Below are 21,490 nucleotides of genomic sequence, written 5' to 3'. Positions count from 1 at the left end.
GCATGTATGATTATAATTAATATTCATGTTAATTAGTCATTTTGTAAGCTGGACAAGAGGTAAAGTGAATGCATTTGGACCCTTGTACTGGATCATATACGTATTAGAGCATTTGGAGCTGTTTTGCTGTACTTTGTAATGGTGTACTTTGCCTCTTCATTTCCTGTCAGCCTTAAGTGCTCAGAACCTAGGAAGGAACCCACCAAGGTGTATTTACAGTATCTCACAAGAGTGAGTGCACCCCTCACATTTTTTGTAAATATTTTATTATCTTTTCATATGACAACACGGAAGAAATTACACTTTGCTACAATGTAAAGAAGTGAGTGTACAGCTTGTATAGCAGTGTAAATTTGTTGTCCCCTCAAAATATCTCATCACACAGCCATTAATGTCTAAACCGCTGGCAACAAAAGTGAGTATACTCCTAAGTGAAAATGTTCAATTTGGGCCCAATTAGCCATTTTCCCTCCCCAGTGTCGTGATTGGTTAGTATTACAAGGTCTCGGGTGTGAATGGGGAGCAGGTGTGTTAAATTTGGTGTTATCGCTCTCACTCTCTCATACTGGTCACTGGAAGTTTAACATGGCACCTCATGGCAAAGAACTCTCTGAGGATGTGAAAAAAAAGAATTGTTGCTCTACATAAAGATGGCCTAGGCTATAAGAAGATTGACAAGACGCTGAAACTGAGCTGCAGCACGGTGGCCAAGCCCATACAGCGGTTTAACAGGACAGGTTCCACTCAGAACAGGCCTCGCCGTGGTCGACCAAAGAAGTTGAGTGCACGTTGTCAGCATCCTATCCAGAGGTTGTCTTTGCGAAATAGACGTATGAGTGCTGCCAGCATTGCTGGAGAGGTTGAAGGAGTGGGGGGGTCAGCCTGTCAGTGCTCAGACCAAACACTGCATCAAATTGGTCTGCATGGCTGTCATCCCAGAAGGAAGCCTCTTCTAAAGATAATGCACAAGGAAGCCTGCAAACAGTTGGCTGAAGGCAAAGCAGACTAAGTATATGGATTACATGGAAACATGTCCTGTGGTCTGATGAGACCAAGATAAACTGATTTGGTTCAGATGGTGCCAAGTGTGTGTGGTGGCAACCAGGTGAGGAGTACAAAGACGTGTGTCTTGCCTACAGTCAAGCATTGTGGTGGGAGTGTCATGGTCTGGGGCTGCATGAGTGCTGCCAGCACTGGGGAGCTACACTTCATTGAGGGAACCATAAATGCCAACATTTACTGTGACATACTGAAGGAGAGCATGATCCCCTCCCTTCGGAGACTGGGCCTCAGGGCAGTATTCCAGCATGATAACGACCCCAAACACACCTCCAAGATGACCACTGTCTTGCTAAAGAAGTGGAGGGTAAAGGTGATGGAATGGCCAAGCATGTCTCCAGACCTAAACCCTATTGAGCATCTGTGGGGCATTCTCAAATGGAAGGTGGAGAAGCGCAAGGTCTCTAACCTCCACTAGCTGCGTGGTGTCGTCGTGGAAGAGGACTCCAGTGGCAACCTGTGAAGCTCTGGTGAACTCCATGCCCGAGAGGGTTAAGGCAGTGCTGGAAAATAATGATGGCCACACAAAATTTTCACTTAGGGGTGTACTCACTTTTGTTGCCAGCGGTTTAGACATGAATGGCTGTGTGTTATTTTACGGGGACAGCAAATTTGCACACGTATTCAAGCTGTACACTCACTACTTTACATTGTAGCAAAGTGTCAGTTCTTCAGTGTTGTCACGTGGAAAGATGTAATAAAATATTAACAAAAATGTGAGGGGTGTACTCACTTTTGTGAGATACTGTAGGTGTTGTAATAAATGGATATGTCTATGTTGTCAGTCCTGATTTGTCACTTATGACAGGGATTAGTTAACCTGGATGATGATGTGGCATGATTGAAACAGGGGGTGAACTGTTGCTTAATGGGGCAAGTGAATCTATCCTGCCTGCATGTAATCATAATATCCCATCATCAGTAGGGATAATCTGGTGCTGCTTGTTTAATGCCTTTTCATCACTTTTGTATAGCTGGGAGCATAAACCATCCCCTGCTGGGAGGAAATGACTTCTGCTTTAATGACACTTGTTAGAAGCTAAATTCATTCAATAGGGACTTCAGACAACTATGTTGCAGAACCGGCCTGGGATTCATGCAGCTGGCTAATCAGGAACCATCCCATGAATACACAGTGCTACCGTTGTTCTGCATCCCAGAAAATTTTACACTGCATGAACAAAAGTTGTTTTTTTTTTACCTTTAAAAGAATATATGGGCATACAGTACGTTTTTTAATTTAGGTCACTCCTCTGACAGTAATAAATTATGCTTTTTTTTCCCCAGATGTCTAACAAAAGGAATGAATGCTGTAATAGAGCTACAGACACAGAGACCGGTTGCTTTAGAATTATACAAAGACTTTAAAGAACTTGGGAGGTTCATGTTACGTTACAGTGGGTCATCCATAGCTGCTGGAGTTGTCACTGAGGTAATCCTTTTGTATTTTCAAAGTTGCTGACTTTTATTCTTTACAGTAAATCTAAATCCAAGCATTTAATTCTCATAACAATTTTAATATGTTAATGTTAGGTTTAAATCTGCTTTCGTTAAAATAATACCAGATAATCGTGCCATGAAGGTCCTTGTTCATTCAGGCACTACTTGTTATAGGGTGACAACTTGCTTCTGTGTCACCCTGTCACATGCTTACCTGGTGAAGACTGCAAGTGGCCATGTTGAACACACATTGTGCAGGCTTGGGTCATTGTTGTCAATATCAAGGAGACAGGCTGGACCAAGTGCATGTAAATGGAAAGTAGCTGCAAGGCACTAAAGAAGAATAGCAGCACTGAGGGAAAAAAAGTGTCAAAAGACGCAGACAGGGCGGCTCAGGAGCGAGCTTGTTATGGGGGCACTCGCCAAAGAGGAGGAGTCAGGAGCGCCAGCGGGGGACCCTAGAAGGGGGAGGATCATTGCACGAAGCTGGTAAGTATAACATGCTTATGATTTGAATTTTTTTTTTAAAAAAGGTTTAATGTCACTTTAAAGCCAAAGTCCAGCTTTTCTGGAGCTTTAAATAGTTCTTTTGCACCAAGCTGGCCCAAACAAACGTTTTCCATTATAGTTATTCGGCGGATGTGAGTGTTTTATAATACTGTAGTAGCATTAGCTACATACAGCATGCAGTGCTGTGTTCTGCAGTAGTACGGGACACTTTGTGTGCTGCTAGAACAAATTAATTTGACTTGTAGGCACAAGTTACATCTTAACGACACTGGCATTTTATTGGAAAAATCTAAATGGGGAGAGCAAAGCTGGAGTTTTTTACCTTTTTTCTAGGGATGCACCGAATAATCGGCGGCCGAACATTATTCGGCCGAAAATAGAAAAAATAGCACTTTCGGTGTTCGGCCGAATAAGTCAAAAGGCCGAATAATTTTGTGCCGAACAATAGGGCTGAACGATAGTCGATATGATATCGACTATCGTTCTGTGGCCGTAGGCGATATTCATATCGCCGAGGTCATGATATTTACATAGGCAGGGGGAAGGGACTCGGAGGAGGACTCACAGACTTCCGTGAAGCCGGGACACTTCAGCGGTGAGCATACATACATTACTCACTCGTGCACTGCAGCCGCCCCACACATTCAGTGAGTCTTAGGCTGGCCATACACTATACAATTTTCTTATTCAATTTCCTTTAGATTTACCTTAAACTATGTAGTGCAAGGTCCTGCCTGACTGCATACAAATTGAAAGTGTTTAGGTTTGACCCTATATTACATGGTTTTGGTAAATCAAAAGGAAAGTTGAACAAGAAAATTGTATAGTGTATGGCCAGCCTTACTCTCCTCCCTAGTTTTTTCAATGGCACATTCAGGGAGCCAATCACGCCGTGATTAGCTGCACAGCGAACCAATCACGTGTGCCTGTCTGTCACTGTATAATCTGATCGAGTCCACACTGACTGACTGTCACTGAGTAATTGATGTTACCACATTAACCCTGACCTGCCCAGTGCCCTGTATCTGCAATTAAAATTTACAAGGCTGCCTGCATGCTTCCTGATTTCCATTCCCAACATCCTTCCCAATCCCTACAGTGTCACTAACATTAACCCTATGGTACAAGGCTGCAGTGTGCACTGAATCCCATTCCCTACAGTAACATTTAGGGAGAGAGAGAGACATGAGAGGACAAGAGAGAGAGAGAGAGAGAGACATGAGAGGACAAGAGAGAGGACAAAAAATTGGCAAAATAAATGGAAAAAATGCGAAACACCGCGTTCGGTATTCGGCCTTCGGCCAAACATTTCATTATTATTCGGCTTCGGCTTCGGCCAAGAATTTCATTTCGGTGCATCCCTACTTTTTTCATTTCAAGTATCAGGTATTTCTTGCAATAAATTCAACTTCATTTTACAAAGACAGGTTTAGTGTTACATGTTCCCGCTTGAACATGTAACACTAGCCAAAACTTTTCATTTTGTATAGAGTAGAACGTTTTTTCTTTTGCTCCTGACGTCCTCCTTTGCAGAACCGTTCAAGTAGAAATGTAGAGAAGAAGCAGGTACATAGGGTGTATACAATGACACGTTTAAAACTGAATATTGTAAAGTTGTTGATGGAACAAGGAAAAAAAAATACTTAATCTGTCGTAGCAAACAGACAATAACTACCTTATGACTGGCCACCCGCATTGTACTGCAGACGGGCAGCTGCTGTAGGCAAAGCGATGAACTGGTACGTCGCTGCCCATTTCCAGGTTTAGGATGCACGCCCCCAGCCAGCTCCCACTGTGATTGGACACAGCGGGAGCCTTTCAGCAAGTCCCAGCTAATGCTTCATGGCTGGCACGGGCTTATCTGCTGTATACATTCACAGCTGAGAGCTCTGTGTTGAAATTCAACACACAGTTCTGTACACAACAAGGGATCTGTCAGTTTCTTATCCCTGCAATTGAGAGATCCTTAGTAAAAAGCAGCACACTTTACATGCATTACACATAGTTAGGCACGTATTTAACTCCTTGATCTCCCTAGATGTTAACCCCTTCCCAGCCAGTGTCATTAGTACAGTGACCTCATATATTTTTAGCACTGATCATTGTAATAATGGCACTCGTGATGTCAGTGGCAGTTAGTTCCCCCCAGCATCAGTTATTGTCAGATTGTCCACTGCAATATCGCAGTCCTGTTATAAGTCGTTGATAGCCGCCAATGGTAGTATAGAAAAAAAAAATTATTCCAGTATACCATGGTTTTTAGGTGCTATACCTTTTTTCACGCAAACAAATCAATATACACTTATTGGAATTTTTTTATCAAAAATAGCAGAATACATTTTGGCCAAACTTTATGAAGAGATTTTCTTTTATTGGATATGTTTTATAGCGGAAAGTAAAAAATATTGGGGTTTTTTTTTTCTTCTAATTTTTGTCTTTTTTTTTTTTTTAATTTAGATTGCAAAAAAAAAAAATACAAAACCCAGGGATGATCCCAATATCACCAATAGAAAGCTTTATTTGTGTAAAAAAAAAAAAAAGATAAACATTTTGTTTGAGTACAGTGTTGTATGACCATGCAATCGGTAGTTAAAGTAGTGCAGTGTTGAATGGCAAAAAATGGGCTGGTCATGACGGGGATAAAATCTTCCAGAGCCTAAATGGTTGATGATATAAACAAACCTTGGCTGCCTGGTGCACTGTCTTGCTTTAACCACATAACGACCGCCCACCGCAGATGTACTGCGGCAGGCAGCCGCTGCTGGGCAAAGTGACGTAGGGGTACGTCACTCGCTCAGCCGCCTGTGGGGGGGCGAGCGCACGCCGCCAGAGGCGCGCTCCCGCTCGTTTATGGAGATCCCCACGCGAGTGACCGGTGGCTCCGATGTCCGCCGGTCACTCGCGATCTCCCGCAGGAGAGGGAGAAAGGCAGACGGCTAATGTAAACACAGCCATCTGTCATTATCCCTGATGTAAGCACAGAGGCTATACGATCCTGCTATGTAGGATCGTATGTCTCTGTGGTTATATCACAAGCCACGCCCCCCACAGGTAGAATCACGCCCCTAGGGACACACTTAACCCCTTGATCACCAATAAAGTTAACCCCTTCCCTGCCAGTGTCATTTTGACAGTAACAGTGCATATTTATAGCACTGATTACTGTAGTAATGTCACTGGTACACCCAAAAGTGTAAAAAATGTCAGTCAGGGGTCCGATCTGTCCACCGCAATGTCGCAGTCCTGCAAAAAAAAAATCGCAGATCGCCGCCATACTAGTAAAAAAAACAATAAAAATTACATAAATCTTTCCCGTAGTTAGTAAACGCAATAACTTTTGCGCAAACCAATCAAAATACACTTATTGCGATTTTTTTTTTTTTTACCAAATATGTAGCAGAAGACAAATTGGCCTAAAATGTTAAAAAATTTAGATTTTTACATTTTTTTTGAGACTTTCATATAAAAAAAAATGTGAAAAATATTATTTTTTCAAAATTGTCGCTCTTTTTTTGTTTATAGCGCAAAAAATTTAAATTGAACATGTGATCAAATACCACCAAAAGAAAGCTCTGTTTGTGGGGAAAAAAAGGACGTCAATTTTGTTTAACAGCGTCGCACGACCATGCAGTTGTCCGTTAAAGTCACGCAGTGCCGAATCGCAAAATAGGGCCTGGTCTTTAATCAGCCAAATCTTCCGGGGCTTAAGTGGTTAATAGAATCCGTTTGCTGCATAGTGAAAAATGATAACATCTACTGTATATGTGACATTTTAAAGTCACCCTGTGGTTCACCGTTTCACTTTTCTTTTTCTTAGATAAAAGATTGACACTACAGTCTTACGAAAGGGACTTCACCAACTGATCACAATCAGAGTGGAGAGTTCTCTACCTAAACTGCCCTGGCTAAAGACATGAAGTGCAATTAAAGGACAAACCGTATCCAAATCTAGAGGGAACCTCAGCGGGAGCTCACCTGTGAACTGCTTCCCACCACTTCCATCTAACAGAACAAAGAACCAGGACCTCAGTCTGTGATTCATTCACATGGTTCAACCTGTGATAAAGTGCTCCTTATTGTGTCTCTACCGTCCTCAATCTGCCATGAATGCCGCAGCTTTTCTCACGCAAGACGCAAGATTAATTTATATTAATAACAATATTTGACTTGGCATGATATTCTTTTCTGATCATAGCAGACATGTTTACAGTTTTTCTGAAATGTCTGCAGTTTTTTTTTTCTTTATAATAACTTAGGTTAATATATTTAGTTCTAAATATAAATTGCTTATATGAAGCAGAACAAAACAGAAGGACTCTTTATTTTACGTTTTAGAGCATGGCCAAACATTAAGAAGAACTGAACCTCCCACAAGATGATTGTTTGCTGTGCGTATTTAGATTTGCTGTGAGGGATGTGCCAATTTTATTCAATTATAAAAATGGATCTAAAATAGAGAAATTAAAAGGCTTTAGTTTGAGCATACATGTATTGTTTCCTTTTCCTTTGTGTTTCAGGCATTTTTTATTATGCATCCAAATATTACTTGTTTAAGTCAAACTGAACTCTGATTATGCAATTGTGGATTAATAAAAAATCATCCAACATATTTAACCCCTTAGCCCAGAGCGTACGAAAATATCCGGCTCTACTGGACTGAGCTTTTGTCCGTGGGGGGGGCCATATTTGCGTATCTCCCTTTGTGCGGCACGCTTCCAGCACAGACACTGGAGTCTCACCGAGAGCCCCCGGCCCCGTACTAACAAACACCTCATCAGCCACTGTGAAGCCCGCCCCCGTGTTTTTGCTCTCTGTGAATGGAGGAAATAGATGTTTGGGTCAAAGGTCAGGGTCAGTATTTTTTTGGACAGGTTTTTTTTTTTTTTAATTAATATTAGTGTCAGTGTGTTTTTAGGTAGGTAAAAAAAAAGCAAGCAAAATGTGCTGCACTGTAATACAGATACAAACAACAAATAGCATACACATGCGTGGATCGTCAGGAGCAGGAGAATTTCATTTGGGTTGTTCTTTGGTGAGAGGTTATGGTAGTAGCAAGAAATATTCAGCTAAATTTAAAAAAATGTCTCTATCGTTCATTGACGGACGCAGTCTCTGATCTTCATATCAGTAGGGTTATAGTTCCCCCTACAGGAGTAGGACACTAGGCAGAAAAAAGTTCATGCTACGCCTATGGGCAGTCCCAGAGGGTATACCCTCTCTCCCTGCTATAGGATGTCAGTTTTATTCTGCCTAGTCAGGAGTAAGGACCTCGTTTCTTGCTGGGATCTTTGGTCCTGGCAAAAGTTTTTTTCTAGATAGTTTTTTCTAGTTAGCTTTTTCCTGTGAGATCTACAAGCAACTATGCCAGATCTGAGCGACTGGTTGGATATTATATATATATAGATCCAGTGGTCACCCCAGCCGGCCAGCAAGCACGCGCAGACCCCAGCTCCTCGCTAGGTCAGCCGCGACATAGTCCCACTGGACGGGGACTGGCCCCGCAAGTTAAACATCTCGCCAGGTCGCATACCTAGGCCCGAGTCGGAGCGTTCCTATTGGCCGACAGCCCTTTCACTTTGGGGGAGAGGGGTTCTGTCAGGAGATGGCGCCCGCCTGTTCCTGGTATGGTGAGTAAATGTTCCCCCCCTCTTCCCCTGGTGGATTTTGGGGTGGACGCGGGCCCCTCCCTAGGGCGGTCTAAACCCTCACAACCCCGGGTTCTTCTCTGTCCTGTCACACACCCTTCACCTGGCTGACACCCCCCCCCCTCACTACTGGGGCTATGGGACTACTCCCGGGGACTGGGGCTGAGTTTTAGCCCGAAGGTGGGGGGGGGGTGCATCGCCGGTGACGGACGAACGATTGCGGGGGGGGGGGGTTTACCTGCACTCCCAGGGCCCCCTTTCCTGACGATCCTGTCCTGGAGGCTGGGGGGTCCCCACGAGGGTCGTTAGTAGCTCCACAGGCAGCGTGGGGCCACCATTTTCTTGTAGCCCATGTGCTCTGCAAGATTCGGTGGCCATATTGGTACACCCGGTGGCCATTTTGCGGTGGATTTCTAATAGGAATCACTGACGGACAGTTTTTGGGAGTCCCTGGAGGCGTATTTTCTGATGGTGGAGCCCCTCCCTTTATCCTAGTGCTGATACTCAGATTTTTCTTTCTGGATTGAGATTGCTGAAGACACGTGCTGTGCAGACGTTCTGGGCCTCCTGGTGCATCTTTGGTGAAGGGTGGTGAGTCTGGGGGGGTCTCTATCTCTCTGCTGGGGGGTCTTCAGTGTGCTCTGCCTGACCTCTGGGGGGCGCTGTAGCGCGGTGGGACATTCTTAAAAAAAAAAAAACCTGACCCCCTTAAGGAGGCCACAGGGCCCTCCGGATCCCAGCTGTCCATAGATGCACTTTCGGCGGTCCTGGAATCTTTTGTGTCCTGGATGGAGGTGGCCTTTAAAGGACGAGGTGCCAAAAAACGCCCTCCGCCTAACCCCTGCCTCATCTGATGTCAGATTCTGAGTCTGATTCAGCCACTACAGACGTGGGTCTCCCCTGCCGGGTCTACTACCTCACGCCCTATCTCCCCTGTTAGTGAGGATGACATCTCTACCTCCGCCACCGTGCAAGAAAAGGCACTGGAGGATGCACTGGTTGTATCGGTGCTTGAGACTCTAAAGATGGAGGACACAGCTGCAACTGCAAAAGAGGCGTAGGTTACGTTTGCCACTCACAAGCCATTGAGAGCGGCAAAGGTTTTCCCCTTCCCTGCATATTTTGACAACATGCTCAAAAAAAGAATGGGACCCTCCAAAGCAATCCTCTGGGGTGCCTAAGTGGATTGCTAGATGCTACCCCTTTGAGGAGTCCCTTATAAAGAAGTGGGCTTTGCCACCTACGGTGGACCCTCCGGTCTCAAGACTGAATAAGGTTACCATGATCCCAGTGGAAGATTCCCTGTCCTTTTAAGGATCCGGCGGTTAGAAAGGCGGAGTCTCTGGCCCGCAATATGTACTCCCTGGCGGGGTCTGCGCTAAGACCGGTGTTTACTGTTGCCCTTGTCTTGCTAAAATGTTGGTCTGCGGATCAGACCTCAAAGAAGGCCTTGACTGATCTGCCCTTTCAAGGAGATCGCCTGTTTGGGGCTACCCTGGTTGACATTATCAAAGGTCTCACAAGGGGGTAAGAGTACCTTTCTCCCACAGGCTAACAAGAGTAAGGACCCGCATCGCAGACGGGGCCCCACCTTTTCAGCACATACGTTTTTTTGTCCCTCAGGGTCAGTTAATAAGGCAAAGTCCTTCAAGGCCCCCTTGGGTAGTTCCAATCGACCCTGGTCTGGCAAACAAAAATCAAGTTTCTCCAGACCTGAGGACAAGGCTCCTTCAGCCTGAAGGTGCGCCCTCACCCATATCTGGGGTGGGGGGACATCTTTTCCGGTTCCTGGACGTGTGGCTATCCCGGATACAACAGGACCTGTTCCAACAGGGCGTTATACTTTCGGTTCCGTGTGCGGAATGTTTTCAGGGCTTTTACTCAAACCTGTTTATGGTCCCCTGGAAAGAAGGCAAGGTGCGTCCTCCTGGACCTGAAGGCACTGAATTGCTTTGTGCGAGTTCAAGATGGAATCCATTCACGCGGTGATGGCTTCCCTACATCAGGGGGATTTCCTGGCCTCCATAAACATCAAAGATGCCTACCTTCACATCCCAATATGTGATGGACATCAACAGTTTCTGTGTTTTGCCGTGGAAGAGGATCATTATCAGTTTGGCATTTCATTATCAGTTTGTGGCGTTTTTGTCTGCTCCTTGGGTCTTCACAAAGGTGTTGGCTCCGGTCCTGGCGCTGTTTTACGACTACGGGGGATATCCTTTCTGGGTTACCTGGATGATCTGTTTCTCTGTGCGGAGTCTCCCACGGTGCTGGTGACTAATTTGGAGATCACCATAAAAACTCTGGAGGAGTTCGGGTGGATCCTGAACCTTCAGAAGTCGTCCCTGGTCCCTTCCATGAGAATGGACTATCTGGGTAAGACTTTGGACCTGTCAGCATCCAGGGTGTTTCTTCTCAGGAAAAACTCAGAAAACTACAGACTACGATTCAGCTGTTGCTGTCCAACAAATGGTCTTCCCTTCAGACCTGTATGAGAGTTCTGGGACTGATGGTGTCGTCCTTCGAGGCGGTCCCCTTCACTCAATTCCACATGAGAATCCTTCAGAAGGAAATCCTTCTCAAATGGAACAAAAATCCAAATTCCCTGGACAATCAGATCCGGCTGGGCCAGGTGACCAGGGAGTCCCTGATCTGGTGGCTTCGGTCCCCGATGCTCAAACAAGGGAAATCCTTCCTATATATTGCACAATTGTAACCACGGATGCAAGTCTGCCCGGATGGGGAGGGGTTCTCGGCAGGTTTTCTGCTCAAGGAGTCTGGTCCCTAGAAGAATCCAGGCTACCTATAAATGTACTGGAGCTGAGAGCGATCAGACTTTGCCTAGTCCACTAGACCAAGTACCGTCGGGGTTGTCCAGTGCGTATTAAGTTGGACAATGCCACGTCCATGGCTTATGTGAATCACCAAGGGGGCACCAAAAGTGTCCTTGCGACCTTGGAAGTGGCAGGCATCCTTCGATAGGTGGAATGCTTTGTTCCAGCTCTCTCCGCTTTTCACATTCCAGGAGTGGAAAATTGGCAGGCGGATTTCCCCAGTCGACAGACCTTGGATCAAAGGGAATGGTCTCTCCATCCGGAGTTGTGCCTTTGTTGGGGTACTCCAGAAGTAGATCTGTTGGCATCTCGGATCAACAGGAAAGTGAAGAGGTCTGTGGCCCCGTGGGGTCAGTATCAGCTGATGTCAGGCTAGTTGCAGAAGCTCCTTGGAGACTTCCTCTCAGGGAGGATCTACTGTCTCAAGGGCCAATCTTCCATCCTGCTTTACAGTCGCTGGCTTTGATGGCTTGGCTGTTGAAAGCCAGGTGCTGAAGGACAGGGGTTTGTCTGCTTCAGTGATTTCTACTCTGCTTAAAGCGAGGAAAGCGACTTCTAGGAAGATCTATCATCGTACATGGAAGTCGTATATTGCGTGGTGTGAGTATCTTGGGGTTCCTCCTAGCTCTTACTCGGTGGCTCGGATCTTGGCTTTCCTTCAAAGGGGAGTTGATCAAAAGTTAGCCTTGAGTACTATCAAGGGTCTGGTTTCGGCCTTGGCAATTTTCTTCCAAAGGCCAATAGCCACCCATTCCCTGGTGCATAACTTTATCCAGGAGGTGCGACACTTGGCATCTCCAGTGCAACCTCCGTTGCCACCTTGGGACCTTAATTTGTCGGTTTTCCAGAAACCTTCTTTTGAAAGTATTCGGGAGATTCCTCTGCTTACCTTATTGCAGAAGGTGGCCTTCTTGGTGCCCTTTACTTCTGCGCGCAGGGTGTCGGAACTGGCGGTGTTATCCTGTCGTTCTCCCTATATGGTGGTTCACAGGGATAAAGTGGTGCTTTGTCCGTTTTCGTCATTCCTTCGGAAGGTGGTTTCCAGTTTCCACTTAAATGAGGACATTGTGTTACCCTCCTTGTGTCCTAAGCCTAAAAATCCTAAGGAAATTGCACTACATACTTTGGATGTGGTTCGGGCACCCAAGGTGTACTTGGCGTCTACTGAGTCTTTTCGAAAGTCAGATTCGCTCTTTGTACTCACGGATGGCCCGAAGAAAGTGCTGCCTGCGTCTGCTGCAACTATTTCCAGATGGATGAGGCAGACGGTTGTACAGGCTTTTTCTATTAAGGGTCGGGTTCCACCTTTCCCTGTTAAGGCACATTCTACTCCGGCGCTTATGCTTCCTGGACTTTTCACCATCAGCCATCTGTGCTTCAGGTTTGCAAGGCGGCTACCTGGTCGTCTATTCACACTTTCATCCACAAGGTGGATGTGCTGGCATCTGCAGATGCCTCTTTTGGCCGCAAAGTTTTGCAGGCTGCCGTTTAAGGGTGTTTTTCGTCTCCCTTGAGGGTGTTTAATGTTTTTCAGGTGGGTCTCATCTTTTTTTCCGATGAGTCCTATGTTGCCTGGTTTAGCCTTGGGGAATTATTTTTCTGCTGTTGCCACCCCTCATTTTTATGGCACTGCTTTGGGACATCCCTACCGATATGAAGATCAGAGACTGCGTCCGTCAATGAACGATAGAGAAAATTGGGTATTTGTCTTACCGTAAAATCCTTTTCTCTGATGTTCATTGACGGACGCAGTACCCACCCCTCTATTGAGTTGGGTTTGTATCGTTTTCTCTAACACTGCTTTGATACAAAACTGACATCCTATAGCAGGGAGAGAGGGTATACCCCCTGGGACTGCCCATAGGGGTAGCCAGAACTTTTTTCTGCCTAGTGTCCTACTCCTGTAGGGGGCAGTTAAACCCTACTGATATGAAGATCAGAGACTGCGTCCGTCAATGAACATCAGAGAAAAAATGTTTACGGTAAGACAAAAAAACAATTTTTTTTTTACTATTTTGGGACAGTTTTTCTTTGATGATAAAAAAATCAGGAGATATCCATTACCATTTACCACCAAATGAAAGCCCAATTTGTCCTGAAAAAAACAAAACGTATATTCCACCTGAATGCACAAAGTAGTTGTGATGATATGTACGGTTTTACTAACACATGTCAAAGTTGCAAAATTGTGCTTAAGCATTTAGATTAAGTTTTACCCTTAGGTGCAAAGGGGTTAAAATTAGTTTAACCGCTTTAGCCATGCCCACCATACATTTACTGCGGCACTCTGCCGCTGCTGGGCAAAGCGTCGTAGCCCTATGTCGCTCACTCAGGAGACTGTAGGGGCGAGCGTGCGCCGGCAGCGGCGTGCTCCCGCCCCCGCTCATTACCTGGGGAGCGAGCGCGTGTGACCGACGGCCGCCGGCCACTCGCGATCTCCCACAGCAGAGAGAGAAAGACAGACGGCTGATGTAAACACAGCCGTCTGTCATTCTCACTGAAGTGATCACAGAGGCTATGTGATCCTGCTATAAAGGATCGCATGTCTCTGTGATTACTTCATAAGCCACGCCCCCTGACAGTTAGAATCACGCCCCTAGGGACACACTTAACCCCTTGATCACCAGTAAAGTTAAACCTTTCCCTGCCAGTGTCATTTTTACAGTAACAGTGCATATTTATAGCACTGATTACTGTAGTAATGTCACTGGTACCACCAAATTGTCAAAAATCTCAGGTAAGGGTCCGATCTGTCCGCAGCTATGTAGCAGTCCTGCAAAACAAATGGCAGATCGTCGGCATTACTAGTTACCAAAAAAAAAACAATAAAAATGACATAAATCTTTCCCGTAGTTAGTAAACGCAATAACTTTTGCGCAAACCAATCAAAATACGCTTATTGTGATTTTTTTTTACCAAAAATATGTAGCAGAAAACAATTTGGCCTAAAATGTTAAAAAAAAATTGATTTTTACATAATTTTTTTTAAGAATTTCATAGAAAAAATGTGAAAAGTATTGTTATTTTTTCAAAATTGTCACTCTTTTTTTGTTTATAGCGCAAAAAATAAAAATCGCACAGGTGATCAAATGCCACCAAAAGAAAGCTCTGTTTGTGGGAAAAAAAGGACGTCAATTTCGTTTGGGTACAGCGTCGCACAACCGTGCAATTGTCCGTTAAAGTCACACAGTGCCGAATCGCAAAATAGGCCCTGGTCAGGAAGGGGGTAAAATCTTCCGGGGCTTAAGTGGTTAACCACTTGCCGACCGCCGCACGACTATCTACGTCGGCGGTCAGCCCCTCACAGGCAAAGTGGCGTAGGTCTACGTCACTAGCTTGTGAGGGTCTAGGGAGCGAGCGCGCGCCCCCGGAGGCGCGCTCCCGCTCCCGAGTGGTCACGGACCCCCCCGCGCGTGTGACCGGCGGACCCGATGTCCGCCGGCCACTCTGCGATCGGCGGGGGAGAGGGAGAAAGTCAGGCAGCTTGTGTAAACAAGCTGCCTGTCATTCTCCTCGCTGTATGAGAGCTGATCATCTGGATCTACTATGTAGATCCGTTGATCACTCTGCATACAGCTGAAGCCCCAGCCAATCACCGTTAGAATCACGCCCCTAGGGACACACACAGCCCCTCCCTCTCAAATAAAGTTAACCCCTTCACTACCAGTGTATTTTTACAGTAACAGTGCATATGTATAGCACTGATTACTGTAGAAATGTCACTGGTAACCCCAAAAGTGTCAAAAATGTCAGTCAAGGGTCCGATCTGTCCGCCGCAATGTCGCAGTACCGCAAAAAAAATCGCAGATCGCCGCCATTACGCGTTAAAAAAAAAAACAACAAAAATGACAAAAATCTTTCCCTTAGTTAGTAAACGCAATAACTTTTGCGCAAACCAATCAAAATACGCTTTTTGCGATTTTTTTTACCAAACATAGGTAGCATAAAACAAATTGGCCGAAAATTTTAAAAAATTGTGATTTTTACATTTTTTTTGGGGGAATTTCATATAAAAAAAAGGGAAAAATATTGCTATTTTTGCAAAATGGACGCTCTTTTTTTGTTTATAGCGCGTGATAAAAAAATCGCACAGGTGATCAAATACCGCCAAAAGAAAGCTCTGTTTGTGGGAAAAAAAGGACGCCAAATTCGTTTAGGTACAGCGTCGCACGACCGCGCAATTCTCCGTTAAAGTCACGCAGTGCCGAATCGCAAAATACCCCCTGGTCGGAATGGGGGTAAAATCTTCCGGGGCTTAAGTGGTTAAAGCCGACACATGATGTTTGCAGCAGACTGTGAGGATGAGCTCACAGTGCCTCTGACTTCTTGTCAAAGGCACTGAGCTCAATGGACAGCTTGGAACCTTGGACCAATGGTAAAGCTCCATTGGCCCAAGCTGTTCAATAAAAAGCCTGCAGGGGAGGCTCTCCTCTCACTGAAGTGTCATGGAAGGAGGCTTGTATCTAAAAGACAAATGCTCCCTTCTGGCCCAGCCCTCATAACTACAAGGAAAAAACATGGGTTTATAGGTATAAGATTTACCCATAATCCCATGTTTTTCTCACACAATTAAGAGGGAGAATCTGCTGCTGCTGAAAAGGTACTTCTTTAATCAAGCAAAATAATATATTACTATGCTTTATGCTATAACATAATCATTTATTATTTATCTGTTTACTGTGAAATAACTGGTTTTGAAGTTATAACTTCAGATTTCAGTCATTTGTCTTTTAAGAATAAGAAAGTACATGGTGCTGGATATAAAATACAACTGCAAATGTGATGCCCTTCCTTAGCCACTAGAGGGAGTGGCGTGCACAAGATGCAAATGTGAAATGAATTGTTGGAGTGTGCTGCCACCTCTATTTCCAAATGGAAATATTTAAATGAATAAAAAATATATAAAAAAAGGGGGTGAGGTTGGCACGTCTCTGGTGTGTGTTTAATCAAATATTAAACCAAAGTCAAATATGAATGCAATAACAATGAGTACTAATGGATAAATAAATATTCATACAATGATAAGAAAGTGCATGGTGCTGGATAAAAAATACAACCAAGTGCTGAAAATGTGATGCCCTTCCTTAGCCACTAGAGGGAGTGGTGTGCACTAATAGATATGCAAGATGCAAATGTGAAATAGATTAAGAGGTGATTTTAAAAGTGCCAATGTGCTATTAAATGGAATACCTCTATGATCAATTAACCCACGGGCATATTAAAGGTGCTATTATAAATGAAAATAAAACCAATACAATACATTTGAAGTGACAATAATCAAAAAAATAGTGCTGGTTCGTGATAGTGATTTGACAGTCCACAGTCCATACAATGGTAATCCTGTGTATTGCAGCTATTTCCAAATAGCTGAAAAAGTGCCTGTGCTTCTTTAATCCTTGTATGAGTGTGCAAAACCAATAGGGAGCCTTCCCCGTGATCCCATGCTGTGAAGTATATCCAAACTTATGGTAATAGTGCTTTCTTCCTCCTTAGTGCTTCAAGGCTCGTGCAGGTGCTAATCCCCTATGGTTATGCACTCACCACAGATCCTTACCCCTGTAGGGATATGTAGCCTTTGTTGCAGTAAGGATGTATCCCTGGACATCCCAGCTTTCCTACCGACTTCCTATGTTGCCATCGCTCACATATGGAGAAAATATAGTGATACGCCCATAGTGTAGTAGGTAAAATAATTTATTTAATACAAGGCAAATATCCACTCACAGTTAGAAGATTTTTTTTTTTTATTTATTCATTTAAATATTTCCATTTGGAAATATAGAGGTGGCAGCACACTCAAACAATTCATTTCACATTTGCATCTTGTGCACGCCCGCTCCCTCTAGTGGCTAAGGAAGGGCATCACATATATAGCACTTGGTTGTATTTTTTATCCAGCACCATGCACTTTCTTATTATTGTATGAATATTTCAGGGTTCATACGGTCCTGGAAAAGTTATGGAAATTTTAGATGACACTTTCCAGGCCTGGAAAGGTCATGGAAAATTAGGAAACACACTAGGTTTTGTAAAAGTCATGGAATTAAATTACTGTGGAGCCGCGGGGAGCGGATGCTTAATTATTTTAATTTTTTTATGATAATGATATTGCCACATACTGTATTTACATTTCGCTGTATTAGGGTCCTTCCGGGTCCGCGGTATGCGCGTGCTGTCATTGGCCAGCAGCAGCCGAAGAGATGACCCAATCAGGCAGCAGGGAGGGCCGGCCGCGGTTTGCCTGGAGACACTGTGACTGGCTAGCAGCAGCAGTACCAGCGGGGAGATTATCAACCAATGAGGCAGCGGAAGCGTCACTGGAGGGCGGGCCGGCCGCATGAACGTGATGATGACGCAGAAGGGAGCGTTAACCGTTTTGGTTACCTTACCCCCACGTCATCAGGTTCATGCGGCAGGCCCGCCCTCCAGTGACGCTTCCGCTGCCTCATTGGTTGATAGCCACGGGTCTAGCCACGCTAAAGGTGCAAAGCACCAGTCTGCAGCTGCGTGCTTGACAGCTTCCAATCCGATCGCTGGCTTTTTCACCCGTGCGCCTGAAGTGACACCGGCTCCCAGCTGCGGCAGCGGTGCTTCCATCTCATCCACTGTAAAACAAGGGACCATTTTGAGTCACGCTGTATCCAGAAACGAAACCCTAACTGCAGAGGTACTGTACACTACAAAGATTGTCATTTATTTTAGTAAAAATATGCTGGGTGTGACATGGATTTTCTTCTTATTTAACATGTATACATAGACATTTCATGAAACATTAGGTCATGAATATTTACGTGAAGTCATGGAAAAGTCATGGAATTTTATTGGTGAAAATGTGTATGAACCCTGATATTTATTCATCTATTAGTACTCATTGCTATTGTATTCATATTTGACTTCAGATTATTATTTGATTGAAAACACACCAGAGACGCGCCTACCTCCCCCCCTTCTTTTATTAATTTTAATATTTCCATTTGGAAATATAGAGATGGCAGCACACTCCAACACATTGGTTATCACACATACCTACACAATTTCCAGAGCGCGGGATAGTCCCAGACCTTTTCTTATTTGTCTTTTAAGCCACCTGCTTGAGTACAGTTTTTGAAACTATAGTAAATTACCTAAAAAAACAATATATAATAATTATTTGTATATTACTAATTTTGTATAATGTGAAAGATATAACGCCGAGTAAATAGATACCTAACATGTCATGCTTTAAAATTGCGCACACTTGTGGAATGGTGCCAAACTTCAGTACTTAAAAATCTCCATAGGCGACGCTTTAAAAAATTTTACAGGTTACATTTTTAGAGTTACAGAGGAGGTCTAGTTCTAGAATTATTGCTCTCGCTCTAACGTTTGTGGCAATACCTCACATATGTGGTTTGAACGCCGTTTACATATGCTAAAACAAGTCTTTATGCTGGTTGAATTAGTAAACTATGAGAACTAATAAAGGTGCTATATATAATCGATATAATCCGAGAATGGTTCAGGTTCTATTCTTTTATTATATAGATTATATATGGTACTTTCATTAGTTCTCATAGTTTACTAATTTTACCTACATAATGACTTGTTTTAATAAAATCATGACTGTTGGTAGCTATATAGATTACAGTGTCATTTTTATTTTTTATTTCTGCATTCTGTATCAGCCCTGTACTTGACCAGTGAAATCTCAAAAAACATCTTAAAGGGACAGAGTTTGTAAATATTTTTGTTAAATGTTAAACTAGTAGAACTTCAATCGCCTACATAATGAGAATCAAATACGTAACTTGTGAATATGTAACCTGTGTGTATCTGGCTCTGATGCTATCCAGTGCCTCAAAAGCAACTAACCTCACCGCATGTTCCTGATGTACAGTGAGGAGAAGACTTTTGGAGGATGGCCTGGTGTCAAGAAGGGCAGCAAAGAAGATACTTCTCTCCAGGAATAACATCGGGGACAGACTGATATTCTGCAAAAGGTAAAGGGACTGGACTTCTGAGGACTGGGGTAAAGTCATTTTCTCTGATGAATCCCCTTTCCGATTGTTTGGGGCATCCGGAAAAACCTTGTCGGTAGAAGAAAAGGTGAGTGCTACCATCAGTCCTGTGTCATGCCAATAGTAAAGCATCCTGAGACCATTCATGTGTGGGGTTACTTCTCAAGGGAGTGGGCTCACTTACAATTTAGTCTAAGAACACAGTCATGAATAAAGAAAGGTACAAAAACATCCTCTGAGAGCAACTTCTCCCAACCATCCAAGAACAGTTTGTTGACGTAAAATGCCTTTCCCAGATGATGGAGCATCTTGCCTTTTGGCCCCTTTCACACATGTGGATCGTTCAAATCTGCCTGTCAGTTTTTCAGGCGGATCTGAACAAATGCCCCAAACATCTCTGTTGGAGACATCCGATCCGATCCTGTCCGTCAAATCCAGACGGATGTAAACCCTATATACCATCCGCCTGGCGGATCGGATCAGATAAGAACGGACAGTCCGCTGTCATCCGCCTGCTCAGTGGAGATCGGCGGATTGATCCCCTGCGGAGCAGAATGGCTCAGTCGACGGAACGGAGCAGTGTGAAAGGGGCCTAAGGCAAAAGTGATACCTAAGTGGCTTGGGGAACAAAACATCAAAATTTTGGGTCCATGGCAGGAAACTCCCCAGACCTTAATCCTATTGAGAACTTGCGGTCAATTCTCAAGAGGCGGGTGAATAAAAAAAAATCTCACAAATTCTGACAAACTCTAATCATTGATTATGCAAGAATCGGCTTCCACCAGTCCGTTGATTGAAAGCATGCCAGGGCGAATTGCAGAGGTCTTGAAAAAGAAGGGTCAATACTGCAAATAATAACTCTTTGCATAAACTTAATGTAATTGTCAATAAAAGCCTTTGACACTTATGAAATGCTTGTAATTACTGTATATTTCAGTATACCATAGTATTCTTGGGCTTCAATGGGATGCAAGGCTGCACCTTGTTTCATTATTTTAACATGCATATTTGTTTACCTTTATAAATACTTATATTGTACACCTACTGTTTTTTTATATATTGACGTTTACATCTATGGAGGGAGATTCCAAAGTCTTGCCCTATACATTTTAAAGCGGAGTCCCACCCTAAAATTATACTTACCTCCATCTTCATGCCCGGGGTCACCTGAAAAACAAATGGATAATGACAATTTTTTTTTTTTTTTTTTTTTACTTACCTGGTTTAGAAGAAAATATACTCACCTAACTTCCTCTTCCTCCCCTTGGCGGCCACAGCGATTCGTCACTTCCTGGCTTGCAATGATACCTGGGAGCTGCACGTCATCGCTCCCAGGAATCAATGCGCCTGCACCGGCCCCGACGTCCATTCCGGTGCAGGCGCCGTCATACCTTGCTAAACAGCTTCTGGGCATGCCCAGAAGCTGTGCAGGGATGACGCTGCGGCACTGGAAGTGATGGCGGGGCCGGTGCAGTGCATCGTGGGACCGAAGAAGACGGAAGAGGACACAGAAGAGGATCGCGCTGGCTTCAAGCTGCCCACACCTGAGATGGCAGCGCTGGAGAATACATTTTCAAGGTAAGTATTTCTTCTTGCAGGTAAGTGCAACCCGGGACAGATCAGAGGCTAGCCATTGTGGAATGCACTAGCCCTGACTGTCCCGGGGGTATTTTTATTAAAAAAAACGTTCACTGGGTGGAACTCCGCTTTAAGTAGCTATAGATTTAGCAGTTTCAAAGAGTTACTGAGGAATGGATCAGCATTTTGCAGTTTCTTTTTTTTTTTTGCTGTGTAAAACACTGGTCATTATTACAGTTTAACTTAAAAATACCTATAGTCAGCTGTTTTTTTTTTTTTTTTTTTTTTTTTTAGCATGGCCCTTATTGTTGACATTGACAAGTCTTTTTTTTTTGTTCATGTGCAGAGACAAATACTTGGTCAAAGTTGTATATTTGCACAATGGGGAGGAGTTAATAGATGTGCAGTCCAAACTCCAATGTAGCCT

General features: G+C 44.1%; 1 protein-coding gene across 1 annotated transcript in view; it reads left to right on the top strand.

Moving 5' to 3' along the window:
• Positions 1-7,484, top strand: part of HBS1L (HBS1 like translational GTPase) — a 232,444-nt gene extending 224,960 nt beyond the window's left edge. Inside the window, exons 17-18 of the mRNA XM_082249434.1 lie at positions 2,347-2,491; positions 6,827-7,484. Of these exons, the coding sequence (XP_082105560.1) occupies positions 2,347-2,491; positions 6,827-6,838 (157 nt within the window). The 3' untranslated portion in view covers positions 6,839-7,484. The remainder of the gene's footprint in view (positions 1-2,346; positions 2,492-6,826) is intronic.
• The last annotated feature ends 14,006 nt before the right edge of the window (positions 7,485-21,490 follow it).

The sequence above is a fragment of the Pelophylax lessonae genome, assembly GCF_965119305.1.
Source record: "Pelophylax lessonae genome assembly, chromosome: 3".
NCBI lineage: Eukaryota > Metazoa > Chordata > Amphibia > Anura > Ranidae > Pelophylax > Pelophylax lessonae.
The sequence above is the reverse complement of the archived record's forward strand: the minus strand, read 5'-3'. Positions and strand labels throughout refer to the sequence as shown.